Source organism: Onychostruthus taczanowskii, unplaced genomic scaffold (genome assembly GCF_017590055.1).
Source record: "Onychostruthus taczanowskii isolate IOZ18803 unplaced genomic scaffold, ASM1759005v1 scaffold61, whole genome shotgun sequence".
Taxonomy (NCBI): Eukaryota; Metazoa; Chordata; class Aves; order Passeriformes; family Passeridae; genus Onychostruthus; species Onychostruthus taczanowskii.
In genome coordinates, this window is record NW_024503790.1 from 157355 (window position 1) to 171767 (window position 14413).

At 55.5% G+C, this 14413-nt stretch overlaps 4 protein-coding genes across 6 annotated transcripts; all 4 read left to right on the plus strand.

Moving 5' to 3' along the window:
• The first annotated feature begins 503 nt into the window (after positions 1-503).
• Positions 504-2341, plus strand: LOC121343995 (phospholipase A2, membrane associated-like). Its single transcript, XM_041419636.1, has 4 exons — positions 504-543; positions 1216-1360; positions 1562-1668; positions 2196-2341. Exons 1-4 carry the CDS (start codon positions 507-509, stop codon positions 2339-2341), a joined length of 435 nt encoding a protein of 144 aa, XP_041275570.1. The 5' UTR covers positions 504-506.
• Positions 2342-4727: 2386 nt separating this feature from the next.
• LOC121343994 (basic phospholipase A2 Cdr-13-like) lies at positions 4728-5676 on the plus strand. Its single transcript, XM_041419635.1, has 4 exons — positions 4728-4767; positions 5038-5182; positions 5293-5399; positions 5475-5676. The coding sequence occupies exons 1-4, from the start codon at positions 4728-4730 to the stop codon at positions 5597-5599; spliced, it is 417 nt and encodes a 138-aa protein (XP_041275569.1). The 3' UTR covers positions 5600-5676.
• A 161-nt stretch (positions 5677-5837) lies between these two features.
• LOC121343992 (phospholipase A2, membrane associated-like) lies at positions 5838-7882 on the plus strand. 3 transcript variants are annotated; one of them, XM_041419632.1, is made up of 5 exons: positions 5838-5979; positions 6299-6429; positions 6616-6742; positions 7198-7304; positions 7418-7882. In XM_041419632.1, the coding sequence occupies exons 2-5, from the start codon at positions 6390-6392 to the stop codon at positions 7558-7560; spliced, it is 417 nt and encodes a 138-aa protein (XP_041275566.1). In that variant the 5' UTR covers positions 5838-5979; positions 6299-6389; the 3' UTR covers positions 7561-7882. The 3 variants fall into 3 exon arrangements, with proteins under 3 accessions (XP_041275566.1, XP_041275565.1, XP_041275564.1); XM_041419631.1 differs by having other exon boundaries at positions 5850-5979; positions 6373-6429; XM_041419630.1 differs by lacking the exons at positions 5838-5979; positions 6299-6429; positions 6616-6742 and having other exon boundaries at positions 6749-7304.
• Positions 7883-10278: 2396 nt separating this feature from the next.
• On the plus strand, positions 10279-11787 carry LOC121343993 (basic phospholipase A2 caudoxin-like). Its single transcript, XM_041419634.1, has 4 exons — positions 10279-10349; positions 10490-10637; positions 10872-10978; positions 11504-11787. Exons 1-4 carry the CDS (start codon positions 10322-10324, stop codon positions 11644-11646), a joined length of 426 nt encoding a protein of 141 aa, XP_041275568.1. The 5' UTR covers positions 10279-10321; the 3' UTR covers positions 11647-11787.
• Positions 11788-14413: the final 2626 nt, after the last annotated feature.

Genomic DNA, 14413 nt, shown 5'->3' on the forward strand with positions numbered 1-14413 from the left:
TGGTGCTCACTGCTGTGGGAAAACTCTTGTTTTTGGGGAAGAGAAGGACGGGAATCAGCTCCTTGCTCCAGGCAAGCCTGGCTTAGGACAACTGACACCATCAGCACAGATAGAGGAGGGGGTGGGCCTCGCAGGGATATAAACCCACCCCGCTGAGCTGGCAGCGCTGGAGCTTCGGTCCAGGCAGGGTAAGAAGAGGGGATTTCACTGCCCTGGTGCTCATCAGGCAGATCAGGCCTGGGGGGAGGCTGCAGGTCCTGAGCTGCTCCAGCAGCCCCAGACAGGACAAGCCACTGCATCCCTGCCAAGCCCCAACGTCCCCAAACTGGGATACAGGACAGTCGGGATTCGCTCGGGGATGCCTCGCAGTGCTGTGCACCCACAGTGACAGCAATGTCACCTGAGGCACTGCCAGTGCACCCAGCTCCTCTGGGCGCTGGAGAAGCTCCTGTCCTGCCTTGGATCATCACCTGTCCTTGCTGTTCCCTCTCCAGGGCAGCCCCAGGATGAGGAATCTCCTCCTTGCCGTGCTCCTGGCTTGTGGTAAGTGCCCTGCTGCCCCTGGCCAGGCCAGAATCACCTACAAACCCTGAGTCTTTGTGCACAATTCAGGTTTTTGTTTAAATCTGGCAGTTTCTCTCCAGTGCTTCGTGTAGAAGTGCTGCAGTCCTGGAGGGTTGGTGAAGGGGAGCCTTTGAGATGCTGATGTCCATATTGCTTTTGGGAGGCCCTGGAGCCTGTTGTTCCCTTTCCTGCCCGTGCCAAGCCCACGGCTGATCCTGGTGATGGGGGATTGCAGCATGCAGCACGGCAGAGCCAGTCCAGAGGGCAAAATATCTTGTGCCAGACTAAATCCAGAGGCTGTAAAAGCCAGACTGAAAGAGCCATCCTCCCTGAGAGGAGGCTGCGGCTGTGGCTGCCCCAATCCTGGAAGTGTCCAAGGCCAGGTTGGACAACGCTTGGAGCAAGCTGGGATAGTGGAAGGTGTCCCTGCCCATGGCAGGAGGTGGAACAAAGCCAGATGGGATTGCAGGTTCCCTCCAGTGCAAACCATTCCATGATTCCATAATTCTGGAGGAGGGGATAAAGCTTGTCACGATTCCAATCCTGGCAGCACAGTTTCGGGCGCTGCCAGAGCGGAGTGATGCCCGTAGCCGGTGCAAGGAGCAGGGATGCCCCCTGCCCTGCTCCGGCCCAGCCCCTCGTGTCCCGCAGGGCTGCTCCCGGCCGGCAGCAGCGTGCTGCAGCTGGAGCGGATGATCAGGGCGGCCACGGGCAGGAGCGCCCTGCTGTCCTACAGCTGGTACGGCTGTTTCTGCGGCATCGGCGGCTCCGGGACCCCCGTGGATGCCACCGACCGGTGAGTACCAGAGCCCGGCTCCCTCGAGGCCCTGGCTGGCTGCCTCCCAGCGCTGCCTCCTCGCACATTCCCCAGCCAGATCCCGCTGCCTTGCCGCCTCCTTTTGCTGGTCACCTTCAGTTTAAGGCTGGACCTTCCCCTGGCCTCCAGGTGTGCCGAGGGGGGCTCTGGGGGCCGCGCTTTGACCCGGTGTCCCCGCAGGTGCTGCCAAGCCCACGACTGCTGCTACAGGAGGCTGAGGGAGGGCAGGTGCAGCCCTCTGATCACCCCATACAGCTTCACCTCCAGCGACGGGCACATCGCCTGCAGTGAGTACTGGCAGCACCACCCCCAGCCCCATTCCATCCCAGCCCCAGTGCCAACCCCATCCCAATCCCCAGCCCCATTCCATCCCAGCCACATTCCATCCCCATCCCTATCCCCAGCCCCATCCCAATCCCCAGCCCGATCATAGTCCCAGCCCCATTCCATCCCCATCCCAATCCCCATTCCAATCCCCATCCCCAGCCCCACTCCAATCCCCAGCCTCATTCCATCCCAGTCCCAATCCCAATCCCCATTCCAATCCCCATCCCCAGCCCCATCCCAATCCCCATTCCAATCCCCATCCCCATCCCAGTCCCAATCCCAATCCCCATCCGCATCCCCAGCCCCGCAGCAAGGCACACACGAGAGCCTCCCCCAGTTGAATCCAGCCCCGTTCCCACCCGGCTGCGATGATTAAATGGGCACCGGGGGTGTGGGCAGGTTGGGCAGTGCAAGCAGCGGGACACGCTGCTCTTTCCCCTTCCCCCCGGGGGGAGAGGCACCGCAGGGCTCCGTGTTTCCCCCGCAGGCACCGAGCAGAGCTGGTGCGAGACAGAGACCTGCCTGTGCGACACCGCGGTGGCCTCGTGCTTCGCGAGCTCCCTGCACTCCTACAACAACTCCTACCGCTTCTACTTCAAGCTCAAATGCCAAGGCAGCAAGCTCCAGTGCTGAGGAGGGCGAATCTGCACACCGAGTTCCAGGTTTTGGCTGCTTTTCCCCAGCAAGAAAAGCTTGGGCTGGGGGCGCAGTAAAGGCAGAGCCCCCAGGCTCCCTGCGAGGTGCAGCTCGGGCTGAGAAGGGCACACACACCATGGATGGAGACCCCCCAGCTCCTGGAAAGACACACCAGCTTCCTCTTTTTTGTCCCTTCCTCCTCTCTTGATTTCATTTCCCAGCAGAGATAACAGATACAATAAAAGGGATGCAAACTAGTTCTCCATGGTGTTTTTCTGTGAGGGCTGATGAGGTTGAGGCACTGCAATGGTGGCTGCTGAGTCTGGGGAGCACTTCTGCATCCCTCACCTCAGCCACACCATGTGCCCGACACCCCAAAACTTCCATGGTCCCAACAGGGCTGTAATTCCCACATCTATCCAATGTGGAGCTAGACGTTTGAAGAACAGGTTGTCCAGAGCAGCTGTGGCTGCCCCTGGATCCCTGGAAGTGTCCAGGGCCAGGCTGGACAGGGCTTGGAGCAGCCTGGAACAGTGGAAGGTGTCCCTGCCATGGCCGGGGAGGGGGCACTGGATGGGCTTTAAGGTCCTTTCCAGCCCAAACCAGTCTGGGATTCTATGAATTTCCAATTCCTAGCTCAGAGGGCACATCCAAAGAGCTTTGTGAGGAACACCAACAGAACAGTCCCAGGAATACAAGAAGAGGCTTCACAGGGATTTTTAAGGTGTGTGTCATTTTTCTGTTCCTCTTGCCCAGAGTCAGGACGGCCTGAACCACAGCTCAGCACAGGGAGAAGCTCACGGGAGTATCCCCAGGATCTTCTGGGATGTTTGGCTTGTGGCACATGAGGATTTTACTAGGAATGACACAACTGCTCTTTTATATCTATTTCCTGCTATAAACAATTCCACATAAAGCATTTCTAGAAACACATTTTATTATGCAAACACGCTAAAAGAGGGAAAACACCGTGAGTATGTAAATTAATTGTAGATTATTCATGAGGCAGTAATTAGCCAGAGGAGCATTAATGGGCTGTGAGCAATTCAGATAAGCACAAGGCACATGCCAGCCTGGGAGCATCACTCGTGACACCAGAGACAAAGAGGAGCCGGAATCAGGGCTTGGCTGAAAACTTTGTCAGTGGAGGACAAGAAAAAAACCATTTTTCCAGCACAAAAGACAAAAGACAGACAAGTCACCTTCCTTCCTTAATGTCCCTCCCTAATCAAATCCGTGTGGGATTCCATGGTTCTTGGAAATAAGGGTTACAGAATAATCATCCACAGAGGAAGGAAGATTTCAAAGCCTTGACCACTTACATTAGTCAAGTGCTAATTTAGGAGGGCAGTTGATGACTGAATGGTTTCTGCAGGAGGGTGTACTGAGGGGGTAGAAAAACCACAAGGAGAGAAATAAAGAGAAGTTGAACTTTCTCACCTCAGAATATTCATTTTGCTTCTGTGTTTTCTCATGGTGAGTGAGGGTATAATCATCCAGTGCCTGCCCAACTTCGTGACTCTGGGAACTGCACGTTGAGAGATGCTTTCAGTATTGCCCATAGACTCTGCCCAAAGAAGTGATAACTCTCCTTGAACCACCTTATGCCTCCCTGAAAGCCAGAGACTTGCTGTGTCTATGCCCAGGCTGAACCAGAGCTGCTCTTTCCCCCCTGATGTGGCTCCTTGGTGCTGGGAAGGGCAGAGGAGGAGGCAGAGTGTGTTTGCTTCCTCCTCAGGCTGGAAGTGATGCTGCTTTTCCACCCCATCCCACCCAGCACCCACCCCGTGTGTGGGGTTCGGAGCTGGGGCCTCAGGGGATTTCTGACATTCCTCAAAAGGGGAAGGATGGCACCTTCTCCTTTGCAGGGAAGTCCAGTCAGCGAGATTTGGGTCAAAGGAGACCCAGGCAGATGGGAGCAAGATATATAAAGCAAGCACAGCTGGCTGCAGGGCACTGCAAGGCAGCAGGGCTTTCCCAGGTAAGTGGGGATGGAGGATTGCTTTCCCTCTTTTCCTCCTTTCACCAGAAGCTGTGGTGCAAGTGGGGACCAAGTGCCAGCCTGGGAAGCAGGACTGAAGGAGATGCTGCCTGAGATGCCAGCCCAGAAGAAAAGCAGCGGGTGCAGCCCTTGAGGGCTGAACATCCCTCCAATGTTTCTCCCTTTCTCCTGATTATGCTTTTTCCTACCTCTCCCCCATCTGATTCCCATCACTTCCCATCCCTGATGCTTTGTGCCGAAACAACAGGGCCATCTTTACTCCTTGTTGCTCCTGCTCCCCAGAGAGAGGGAGAACCTCTGCTCCTGGGTGATGAGTAAGGAAAGAAAGAAGGTGGTTGGTATAACAGAGAATGGTTTGGTTTCCTTCCCAGAGCCGTCAGGATGAATTCTCTCCTCAGCCTCTCCGTGCTGTTTGTGTGGGGTAAGTGTCCTCTCTCAGTCCCAAGGCTCTCTGTGCAGCTACATCCATTGAAATCAGGACCAGGCTGGTGATTTCTCCACCTCTCCCCATCACCAGCTCTCCCAAAAATGCCACAACTCTCCTGTGCCAAGCTGGGAACACATTTCCTCTCTGTTGCATTATCATTTCTAAGACATCACCAGCCTGGTGCCAGTTTAGGGGCTGGAGGGATGGAGCTGCTGTTGGGGGGACAGGGAATCAGTGTGGTCTCCCTGATTTCCCCCCCTGCAGGCTTGCCCCCAGCCCACGGGAGCCTCTTGCAGCTGCACCAGATGATCTCAGAGGTGACAGGGAAAAATGCTCTTCTGTATTACGGCTTCTACGGCTGCTACTGCGGGCTGGGGGGCAGGGGGCAGCCCAAGGATGCCACAGACAGGTGAGAGCCCACTTAAAAACCCCCTGCACGGACACGTTCTTGATTATTTTTAAACTCGTGGTATGAGGGGGAGAAACCTCCATCCCCTAAAGCTTCGATCTCCTGTGCAGATGCTGCCAGCTGCATGACACCTGCTACGAAAACCTCCTGAGGTACCACTGCGATGCCAAGACGCGCCCCTACCGCTACAACTGGCACTACGGCAGGCTCTCCTGCAGTGAGTAGGGCCCTGGAAAAGGGGGTGCCGTCCCCCCAAAGCCGGGGCTGACCCTGGGCTCCCCTCGTCCCGCAGGACAGGGCTCCCGGTGTGCCTTCTTGTCCTGCGAGTGCGACCGCAGCCTGGCGCTGTGCCTGAGGAGAAACGTCGGGAGCTACAAGAAACGCTACCAGCTCTACCCCAACACGCGGTGCCGGTGACGGGAGCTGGGATGCGGCACCGGGATCACCCTTCATCCCGGCCCGTGCCGACCGCACCAGAGCCGCTGGAAACTAAAACAACGTCGAAATAAACAACGTTCTTGTCCAACGGCCCCGGCCCTCTGAGAGCTGCTGCTGGGCAGGGAGAGAAATCCCCGTAAATAATCAACATCTTCTCAAAACTTTCCAAGAACTCGGTGTCGGCCCCTGCGTCACTCGAGGCTGCAGCCGCGGGCGAGGGGGGCTGGCCGGGGGGGAAGGGGCGTAGCACTCCCCGCGTTTGGGACAGACGAGTCCTTTTGGAGCTTCCAGTCGGAGCTCGCGGGCTGGACACGCAGGGCAGGCTCTCCCCGGGAGGACAGACGGACAGCGAGCAAGCGGTGAGCGACCCCCCCTCACTCCGCCGCTGTGGAAAGAAAAATACCGGGGGATGTTGCGGGGAGGCAGCGGGAGCGGCCCGTGCCTGTAGGAAAAGTGTAATCGCTTCCGAATGGAAGCAGTGCGAGGCTGCACTGCACGGGGAGAGCTGCGCTGGGCGCCAAAAGCGGTGGGACGGGGCGTGAGACATGCTGGAGGGGGGCGGCAGGGGGTGGGGGATGCTCCAGAAACCACTTGCTCTCGGCCGAGAGGCAGCAAGGCTGATGCGAGGGAGCACAGCTGCTTTCCTCCCTCCAGATTTTGGGGTTGATCCTATTTCAGAGGAAGCTTCTCACGGCTGCTCCTATCAAACTGGTGACGCTGCCTGGCTGAGCCTGTCCCGTTTCTCCTCCCAGGCCCAGGTGAGAGGAAGATGAAGGTCCTGCTGGTGCTGACGATGCTGTTTGCCTGCAGTAAGTGCACCCCGACCCACAGACAGGAGCCAGGCTCATCCCCAAAGTCCTGTGCACTCCTCAGGGGGACTCCCAGCAAAGCTTCCTTCCCTCCCCAGTTCCCCCAAGCCTCATTCCTGCACATAACTTACCAAAAAAAAAAAAAAGAAAAAGAAAAAAAAAGATCACATTTTATGGTCACTCTAGGTGTGTTCACAGCGCACGGGAAGCACCCACGCACCTTCACACCAGGACTCGAGGGAAGCACCGTAGGAAACCTGACTGCCCATGGATGCTACAGGGGATGGGGCACCTCGAGGGCTTCAGTGGATCGGTACAGGCAACGCTGCCCCAGAGGGCTAACGCTGGCCCCGGGGTAACCCCGGGGACCTGCACCACCCCAGCAGCCCCCCTGAAGCTTTGCAAAATGCAGACCGGGTGCTTGGCAGCAGCAGGAAGGAATCAGGTTTTCGGGAAGCAGGGAAAGTGATGCAGTGTTCACCCCAACTCCATCCCGGAGTCGGTAGGGTGGTGCCAGCGACAACTGCCAGGTCCGCGGGATGCCATCAGAGGAGGGGGACGCTCCTGAAGCCAGGATGCGGGGCAGGGCTTGCACGGGGAGGCAGAGGCTTGGCGTGGGAACGGGCAGGACAGAGAAGCTTCTGGGTGATCCAGAGCAGGAGGAAGCAGAGCTGGCGGCTCTCCCGCCCGGCTCGCAGAGCCTGTGCCAGCTGGGGCAGCAGCAGCCGGTGCCACATTCCCGACAGCCCAGCTCTCCTCCTCCCGCAGGTGCTGCCTGCTCCGAGCCTGCTGCTACGCCCGGCTGGCAGCGCGGCGCTGCCGCCTGGGACCCGTGCAGCCCCTCTCTGTGCCCCGGGCAGGGATCCCCACCTGCAGTGAGTGCTCGCCCCGGGGCTCGGGATGCCCCTTTCCACACCATCCCCTCTTTCGTGGCGCCCTTTCCCGGGCTGCTCGGGGCAGGTCTCAGGGGCGCTCTCGGTGCCCGCAGGCTCGGGGACGCGCTGCCAGCGAGGCGCCTGCAGGTGCGAGCGGGCGGCGCGGCTGTGCCGGGCCCGGCTCGGCCAGGCCCGGCTCGGCCAGGCCCAGCTCCTACGCCGCGCAGGGTGCCGGGGACGAGCCGGACGCTGCTGAGGCAAAAACTCCCTTTGCGAAACCATCTCCGGGCTGATCGGCGAAGGGACGGCGCCGGCAGCTCTTCCCAGCCCTGGCGAGTCTCCTCCTCGGGGCTTTTTGGCTTCGAGGCGAGGACAAGAAGCGTCCGGTCAAGAGGAGCGGGAGCAGCGCTGACCTGATGTCCAGCACGGCAAAACAAGGGAGGAGTGGACACCTGCCCCTCGTCCCGGTGAGGGGCGGGATGGGAAGCGTCCCCCTTGGCAGCCTGTCCGCTCCCTCCGCTTCCTGCTTCTCAGCAAATTCCCTCCTGTTGCTCCAAAATAAAACCAGAGAGCCCAAAGCACCGGTTCCCAGTGTGCAGTGACTCAGCTGAGCCCAGCGACCACCCCTCACCTCTCAGACAGGTTTCCTGTTGAAGTATTCAGCAAAAATGACACTTGAGAGGTGACACAACTCATCCCTGAACTGCCCCAACTCAGCTCTAAACCTTCAGGCTCTGAAAATGTCCCGTTTTTCTGAGAGACGGAGAATGAGGCCGGTGGAAGGGCCGGGGGCAGGCACGATGGCGTGGGAGGGCTGGCCTTGGACTTCTCTGATCCTTGTGGGTCCCTTCCAGCTCGAGACATTCTGTGATCCCCTAAATCTCTGCTGTGACAGCATGGCCGGGAGCTTGCCTCACACCCAGTGCTGAGCAAAACAGAGTTCTCACCAGAAAAGAATGTTTGGCCCAATTCTGCAACAATCCTGAGCACATTCCTCAGGAAAAGGCAGCTCAAGCAGTAGCTGCTTCCCCCCACTTCAGCATCCCCAGGTTTTGTGCCTTGGGGTGCTGACCCCAGCAGATCTCCGGGCTCCAAATGCCTTAGGGGGCCTCAGCAAGGAAATAAAGCCACAGAAAAAGCAACAAAACACTGTTTCCTCAGGGGCTGATTCCCAGCTGGAATTCCCTGGATTGCCCCATAGCCGAACTCAATGGCACCAGGAAACAGCCCTGAAATCAGCGATGCTTCTGCCAGCTGCCACCCGGGAATCAGGGAATCACCCGTGTGGAACCCTGGGGCAGAGGAGGAAGGAGCCCTTCGCCCAGCAGCTGATAATTGCAGGGCATAAATCAAGGATCAAATCTGCACCGAGAGCATGGATATCCCAGACAGATTGCAGGCTGAGATAATCACACTGTCCCTTTGTAAATTCTGGGTGAATTTTAACCATCCATGAATTTTCCTGCTTGGACATCCGGCTGTACAAATCCATTCACACAAATCCTCCAAATGCTGATGGTTTGGCTCAGATGCTGCACCCCCTCAGAGCATTGCAATAAACTGGGCTGCAAGAGTTGTGGTTTTCATACTATGAAACAAAATCCACAGCTTCCCCAGGAGGCATTTGGCTTGGGGGGGCTTTTTACCCATTTGGAGAAGTGGCCCTGCAAACCTGCCACAGGTAGAGGGGCTGGGGTGGAGAGGCTTTCAGTGGAGCTCAGCCAGTTTGATGGACAAGAATATCCCTTATTCCCCTGTGATAAAACTGGTTGTGGACTCGGAAAATCCTGAATTATGGCAAATCCTGCTTTACCCAATTAACACCATCCCAGGGGACTACTTAAATTAGCCCAGAGAGCTGATGAGGCAAAGGACCCACACCAGAGCGGAGGGAAGAGATTTTGCTGAGCTGAGTTCCCTTCTGTCAGAGCATCTCTCTGATTCCCACACAAGTTGCATCCTTGTTCCCTGCCTCAGTTTCCCTACCAGCCCTGTGGGGATTTCCTCCCCTGCCTCAGTGCCTGCCCATGCTGGGGTTCCCCAAAAAGCAGCACAGAGCAGCTGCAATCTCTGCCAGAAGCTGTCTGCTGATTGCTCACTACCACCAATTTAATCAGTCTCCCTGAGCGAATGACACAAGCAGCCTCTTTTTCCCCCACCTTCTATTATATACATCACTTGCATTTTTTATTCCCTGCCATTTCCCTTATTTTGCTTCTAAATAAAGGTGAACCACCCATCTCATGCCATGAGGTATTTGAGAGCAAAACACAGTGCCCAGCAAACATGGGGAGAGGGATGGAGCATCCCCAAATGCAGGGGGCATCTGGGCACTGAGGAAGCCCCACTACCAAGAAAACCACCAAACATGGTCTCTGCTCAGCTCTGTCTCCAGCCACAGCCTTTCTGGAGACCATGGAATCTTCCTCCACTCCCAATGCTGCATCTCACCCCTCTGGTAAGTTGGAAAGGGAGGATACTTTGCACTGGCTGCATTTTCTCCCTGCCCAGCTAAGTCAGGATGGAAACAGTAAGACACAGAATGGTGATTTCTAGCCAAGGCATGAAAAAAACTGTCATCCAGGAAGAAAGTGGACCATGGAATCACAGACTCCTCAGACAATCTCATTCCACCCCCTGCCATGGGCAAGGACACATACTAAGTGGTTGCTGTTCTCCCTCAAGTTCTCTCATTTTACTCAAGAAAGCACTGGGAATGCTCAGACACCCAGAGCCATGCACAGACTCAGCCCCAGGCTGCTCCACACGTCCAAAGCCTCCTGCCAAGATCCCACACATCCAAAGCCTCCTGCCAAGACCTCCACCATATGAGGCATCCCACAGCCTCCAGCAGTGCCAGGACACCTGCACAGCAGCGGGACCAGTATGGTGAGGATTGTCAATATTTGCCCACTTTGGGCTCCCCAGAGGAGGGGCCCTGCTGAGGGTGCACGGCCATAAAAGGTGCGACCAGCAGCACCTTGGGCTCACCAGACCCTGGAGCTGCCACTGCCACAATGAAGCTCCTCTCGCTGCTCCTCTTCTGTGAGTATCCCCCACCAGCTCCCACCCCGGGAAAGCTCCCGGGTCCAGGGCCACATGGGAATGGTGAAATACCCATTTTTGCTGTGGAAAGGTGGGATGGGAGGTTGCTTTTCCTCATGCTCTTAACCCGCCTTCTCCAGTCCTAGGACTGGCCTTTGCCAGCGGCAACCTGGCCCAGTTTGCAAGGATGATTAAGCTGAAGACGGGGAAATCGGCGCTGGCTTACAACGGATACGGCTGCTACTGCGGCTGGGGCGGCTCCAAACAGCCCCTGGATGCCACCGACAGGTACGCTGGGAGGGGAGAAGGCACAGCGGGCTCCCTCCTCAGCCCCCGGGTACAGCACGTGCAATCTCGTTCCTGAGGGTGGAAATAGCCATGAGAAAGTTGTTGCTTGTCCTTAAAGCCTCTGTAGAAGCGGCTCAGCAGCAGCAGCAGCCGAAAGCAGAGATGCACGTGGCTGATGTTTGACCGTAGTGTCCCAGCTGTCCCCTGCCCTGACCTCGGCTCTCGTGCCCCCAGGTGCTGTCACGCCCACGACTGCTGCTACAAGAAGTTGGTCGCCTCCGGCTGCAGCCCCAAAACGGTCACCTACAAATACGCGTTCCAAAGAAACCAAATAATCTGCGGTGAGAGCGGGGCGGGCGCAGAGCTGCAAGCGGGGAGGCACGGCCACCCACTCGGGGAGCTTGACTTCCAGCATCCCCTTTAGATCATCCTGGCCTGGAAATCACACACAGTGAAGTGGGTGGAAACACAGGAAAAGTGCCAGGAATAAGGCAAATTAGATTTGCTGGATTATGGTGAAGTTTAGAGCTTGAGGAGGAGCCTTGTCCTTCCCGAGAGGCCAAACACCAAGGGTTTGAGAGGACCCTCCCATCCCAGACAGGGACCTGGCACAGCTGCCCTGACTCCCCCAGAGTGAACTCATTGTTCCACAGAGCACAGCAAAGCACATCCCAGAGATCCAGGCAAACACCCAGAGACACATCAGAGGGAAGGTGACCTGAATGCTCCCTCCAGGGGCAGGTTGCTGCACACCCCAGACACCCCAAACTCAACAGAGGGGCTGCACACGCTGTGGGGATGGTAAAAAAACACGCCCTGACCCTCACACCCTTCACCTGCCTCCATCCCCCCCAATTTTCTTCCAGGAAACGGGAGCTCATGCCAAAAACGAGCGTGTGCGTGTGACAAGAGGGCGGTGGAGTGCTTCCAGAGGGCAGCCAGCTCCTACCGCAAATCCTACAGCAACTACCCCAACCACAAGTGCCGGGGCCGGACACCCTCCTGCTGAGCTCTCCTGCCGTGCTGCAGCTCCAAACCCGGCAGAAACCATCGGAGCTGGGGGCTCTGCCTTCCCTCCGGCCAGGCAGGACACGGCACAGCCCTGTGGCACTGAAAAAGTGTCCAGCACCTTTCCCTTAGCACAGGGAAAACCTGCTTCCCGTTGTTTAATAACTCATGGAAATGAGGCAAACCCTGCAAATAAAGATTTGCAATGTTTCAAAGTTGTGGCCAGTGTTGTGTTTTGGGAATCAGTGGTGGGAGGGGTAGGTAAGAGTATGGAACTCGGGAGTTGATTTTTTGAAGAAAATGTCCCTTCCTGCATGCATTTTGTCTTAAAAAATGACCAGAAGTGACATTTTAGCAGCAAACCAGTAAATCTTAAGAGCTCCAGAGTTAAAAAAAGCCCACAGAAACAGCAAGTGGCTGCTGCACCCCAACCCTAAAGCAGGCTCTGAGCCCAGCTTCTCTCCAGGGGTTGAGCCTCAATCACAATCCAGCCCCATCCCACATCTAATGACTGTTTAAGCAATTAATACTCACTGATGGCATGGGGGAGCCCAGGGGTGGGGCCTCAGAGGCTTGGGTGGCTCTTTCTAGTGGACAGACATCTCCTCAAGCTGCAGCTCCATGCAGCCACCTTGTCCCACACCACAGCTGCACATGACCCCAAATTAGCCCTAATTACCTCCAACAAGCCAGGGCTGGCTGTACCCTGGGCATTGATGGAGGCACCTCCAGCTGTAATGCTGCCTCTGGAGACATGACCTGCCTAAAATAAAGGAGTTTTAAGGGTAATTTATTTGATTTCCACATCAGTGCTGGGGGCTCCCGCCTGGCTTGATTAAGTGTTTGACTACAAGCGACAGCACCCCTGCCTCAAGCTCCTACAGTTAATGTGGTATCTTTGTAACTCCAAACCACTAATTTCTTCTCATCTTCTACAGGCAATAAGGATGCCAGAAGCTGAGACAGAGCCAATGCTGCCTTCTAAGGCTGGTGCTTGCACTCAGGAAGCTCCAAGGAACCACCCCACAGCTCAACACCAGCACAAACCATCTTCTTTTATCCCACACTGGATTATGGATCATTCTTCATCCCCAATTTCTCTCCCTTTCTGCAGCTCCCAAAGCTATGGAGACCATGGCTGACGTGGCAAAGCTGTGAGATAAACCAGAAGGCAACTCCTAAGTAGGAACAAGGGAAAGGAGACACTGAGCAGCACGGGCAGAAGATCTTCCCCATACACAGACAAGTTTATGGAGGTCAGCCAGAACCTGCCTAAATGCTTAAAACTTCCAGTTCAACTGAATTCCTGACCTGCAGGGGCAGGAGTTGGGAAAGTAAGTCCAGGGAAGACGATGGTGGGAGATGGGAGGCAGGGAGAGTGGCTTTCTGCATCCTCCTGCTGCGTATTCGCCCTCGAGAGGCTCACAGTGACCCTGCTGCAGCAGCAGCCAAAACACCCTGATATTTGTCAGCCAGCTGCTAAGAACAAACAGTCATCCTCCTCAAAGCCCGAGGGAATATCCAGAGCTTATTGTCCATCCCTGGCCCGTGGATTACGGAGCACTCAGCTCCACCAAGGAGTAAACACACATGATGTATGAATCACGGTGTTGTTCTGCTCTGCTTTCTTGCCTCCCTTCTTCCTCCCAGGAAAATCCACCACCAGTTTTAAAAGCAAATTCTCTGCGTAAACTGAGTCCTGTGAAGAATGTTGCACAAAGATTCCCTAGGGAAAAAAAGTTTAGATTGGGAAGGTGGAAATTTCAATGGGAAAAATGTGAAACAGACAAAATCAGTTTTAACATCTTTGGATATGGAATGGCTGTGCAGGCACAAAGCTACCCTGGCAAGATAAAGGGAATTTGACTGGTTTGTCAAGATTTATGAGCCCAGCACATTAGGAGTTTATTTTAATCATATTACACTTCAAAATTAAAGCATTTTCAGCTGCAGACTTTGTTCCATGTATCAGAGGCCACGAGCTGCAGGCCATCTCTCCCTCTGCTGTTGGTGCTGCTTTGCAGACCCCCCCTTTCATCCAACACACGATGGGGTGAGGTTTGGGTTCCCTGCTCAGCCTCCAGACCTACTCCCTTCACAGCCCTCAGGCTTCAGGCAACAACGAATGCCTTATCAGCTCTGGCTCCACAGGACAAAAACCCAATTCATTGAGATCAAACCTCTTACTCACAGTCTACAGCTGTAATTTCTTATCTTTCCAAACCTGTAGAACACACCTGCCTTTCAGACCAAAACACAGGACTGGGCAGGACACATGTGACACAGTCACCTGCACTGCCTTGCCAAACCTGCTGTCACAATTTATCACCCCCTGAAAGAACTTGCACTTTCTCCCCACTAAGCTGTGACTCACCTCCCTTTCCACTACTGTAAAAATTACTGTCTTGGAGACAAAGGAATTCCTACACCACCAGTTCTTACACGAGATCTCCTTTCTTTTTATTCTTCAAGTAACAGCAGCAGGCCACATCAAGTACCAGCCCAGTTCTTAGCAGTTCAGTAAAAGAAAAAGAAATTAATATTTCCATGCTGATTTATAAACTTTAAAGCAGAGACAAATTTTTCAAATGCAATAGTCCTTAATTTTAAAAAATCCCTTTCACCTGTGCCCTGGCTGATGAGGTGTCTCCTGTGTGTAAGTGCACATGTGCTTTCTTCAAGCTTAGTGCTTGTTACAAGCCCAAAAACCTGAGTGGAGCTGAAACACTGTGAGCTGTAAATCAAAGGCTGAGTCCCACAGTCCTTTC

Coding starts and splice junctions, on each gene's coding strand:
- LOC121343995 (XM_041419636.1), top strand. CDS start 507: ATGAGGAATCTCCTCCTTGCCGTGCTCCTGGCTTGTG. Junction 1,361..1,561: donor CCCGTGGATGCCACCGACCG/GTGAGTACCAGA, acceptor GTGTCCCCGCAG/GTGCTGCCAAGCCCACGACT. Junction 1,669..2,195: donor CGACGGGCACATCGCCTGCA/GTGAGTACTGGC, acceptor TTTCCCCCGCAG/GCACCGAGCAGAGCTGGTGC.
- LOC121343994 (XM_041419635.1), top strand. CDS start 4,728: ATGAATTCTCTCCTCAGCCTCTCCGTGCTGTTTGTGTGGG. Junction 4,768..5,037: donor CTCCGTGCTGTTTGTGTGGG/GTAAGTGTCCTC, acceptor CCCCCCCTGCAG/GCTTGCCCCCAGCCCACGGG. Junction 5,183..5,292: donor CCCAAGGATGCCACAGACAG/GTGAGAGCCCAC, acceptor TCTCCTGTGCAG/ATGCTGCCAGCTGCATGACA.
- LOC121343992 (XM_041419630.1), top strand. CDS start 6,969: ATGCCATCAGAGGAGGGGGACGCTCCTGAAGCCAGGATGCGGGGCAGG. Junction 7,305..7,417: donor GGCAGGGATCCCCACCTGCA/GTGAGTGCTCGC, acceptor CGGTGCCCGCAG/GCTCGGGGACGCGCTGCCAG.
- LOC121343993 (XM_041419634.1), top strand. CDS start 10,322: ATGAAGCTCCTCTCGCTGCTCCTCTTCT. Junction 10,638..10,871: donor CCCCTGGATGCCACCGACAG/GTACGCTGGGAG, acceptor TCGTGCCCCCAG/GTGCTGTCACGCCCACGACT. Junction 10,979..11,503: donor AAGAAACCAAATAATCTGCG/GTGAGAGCGGGG, acceptor ATTTTCTTCCAG/GAAACGGGAGCTCATGCCAA.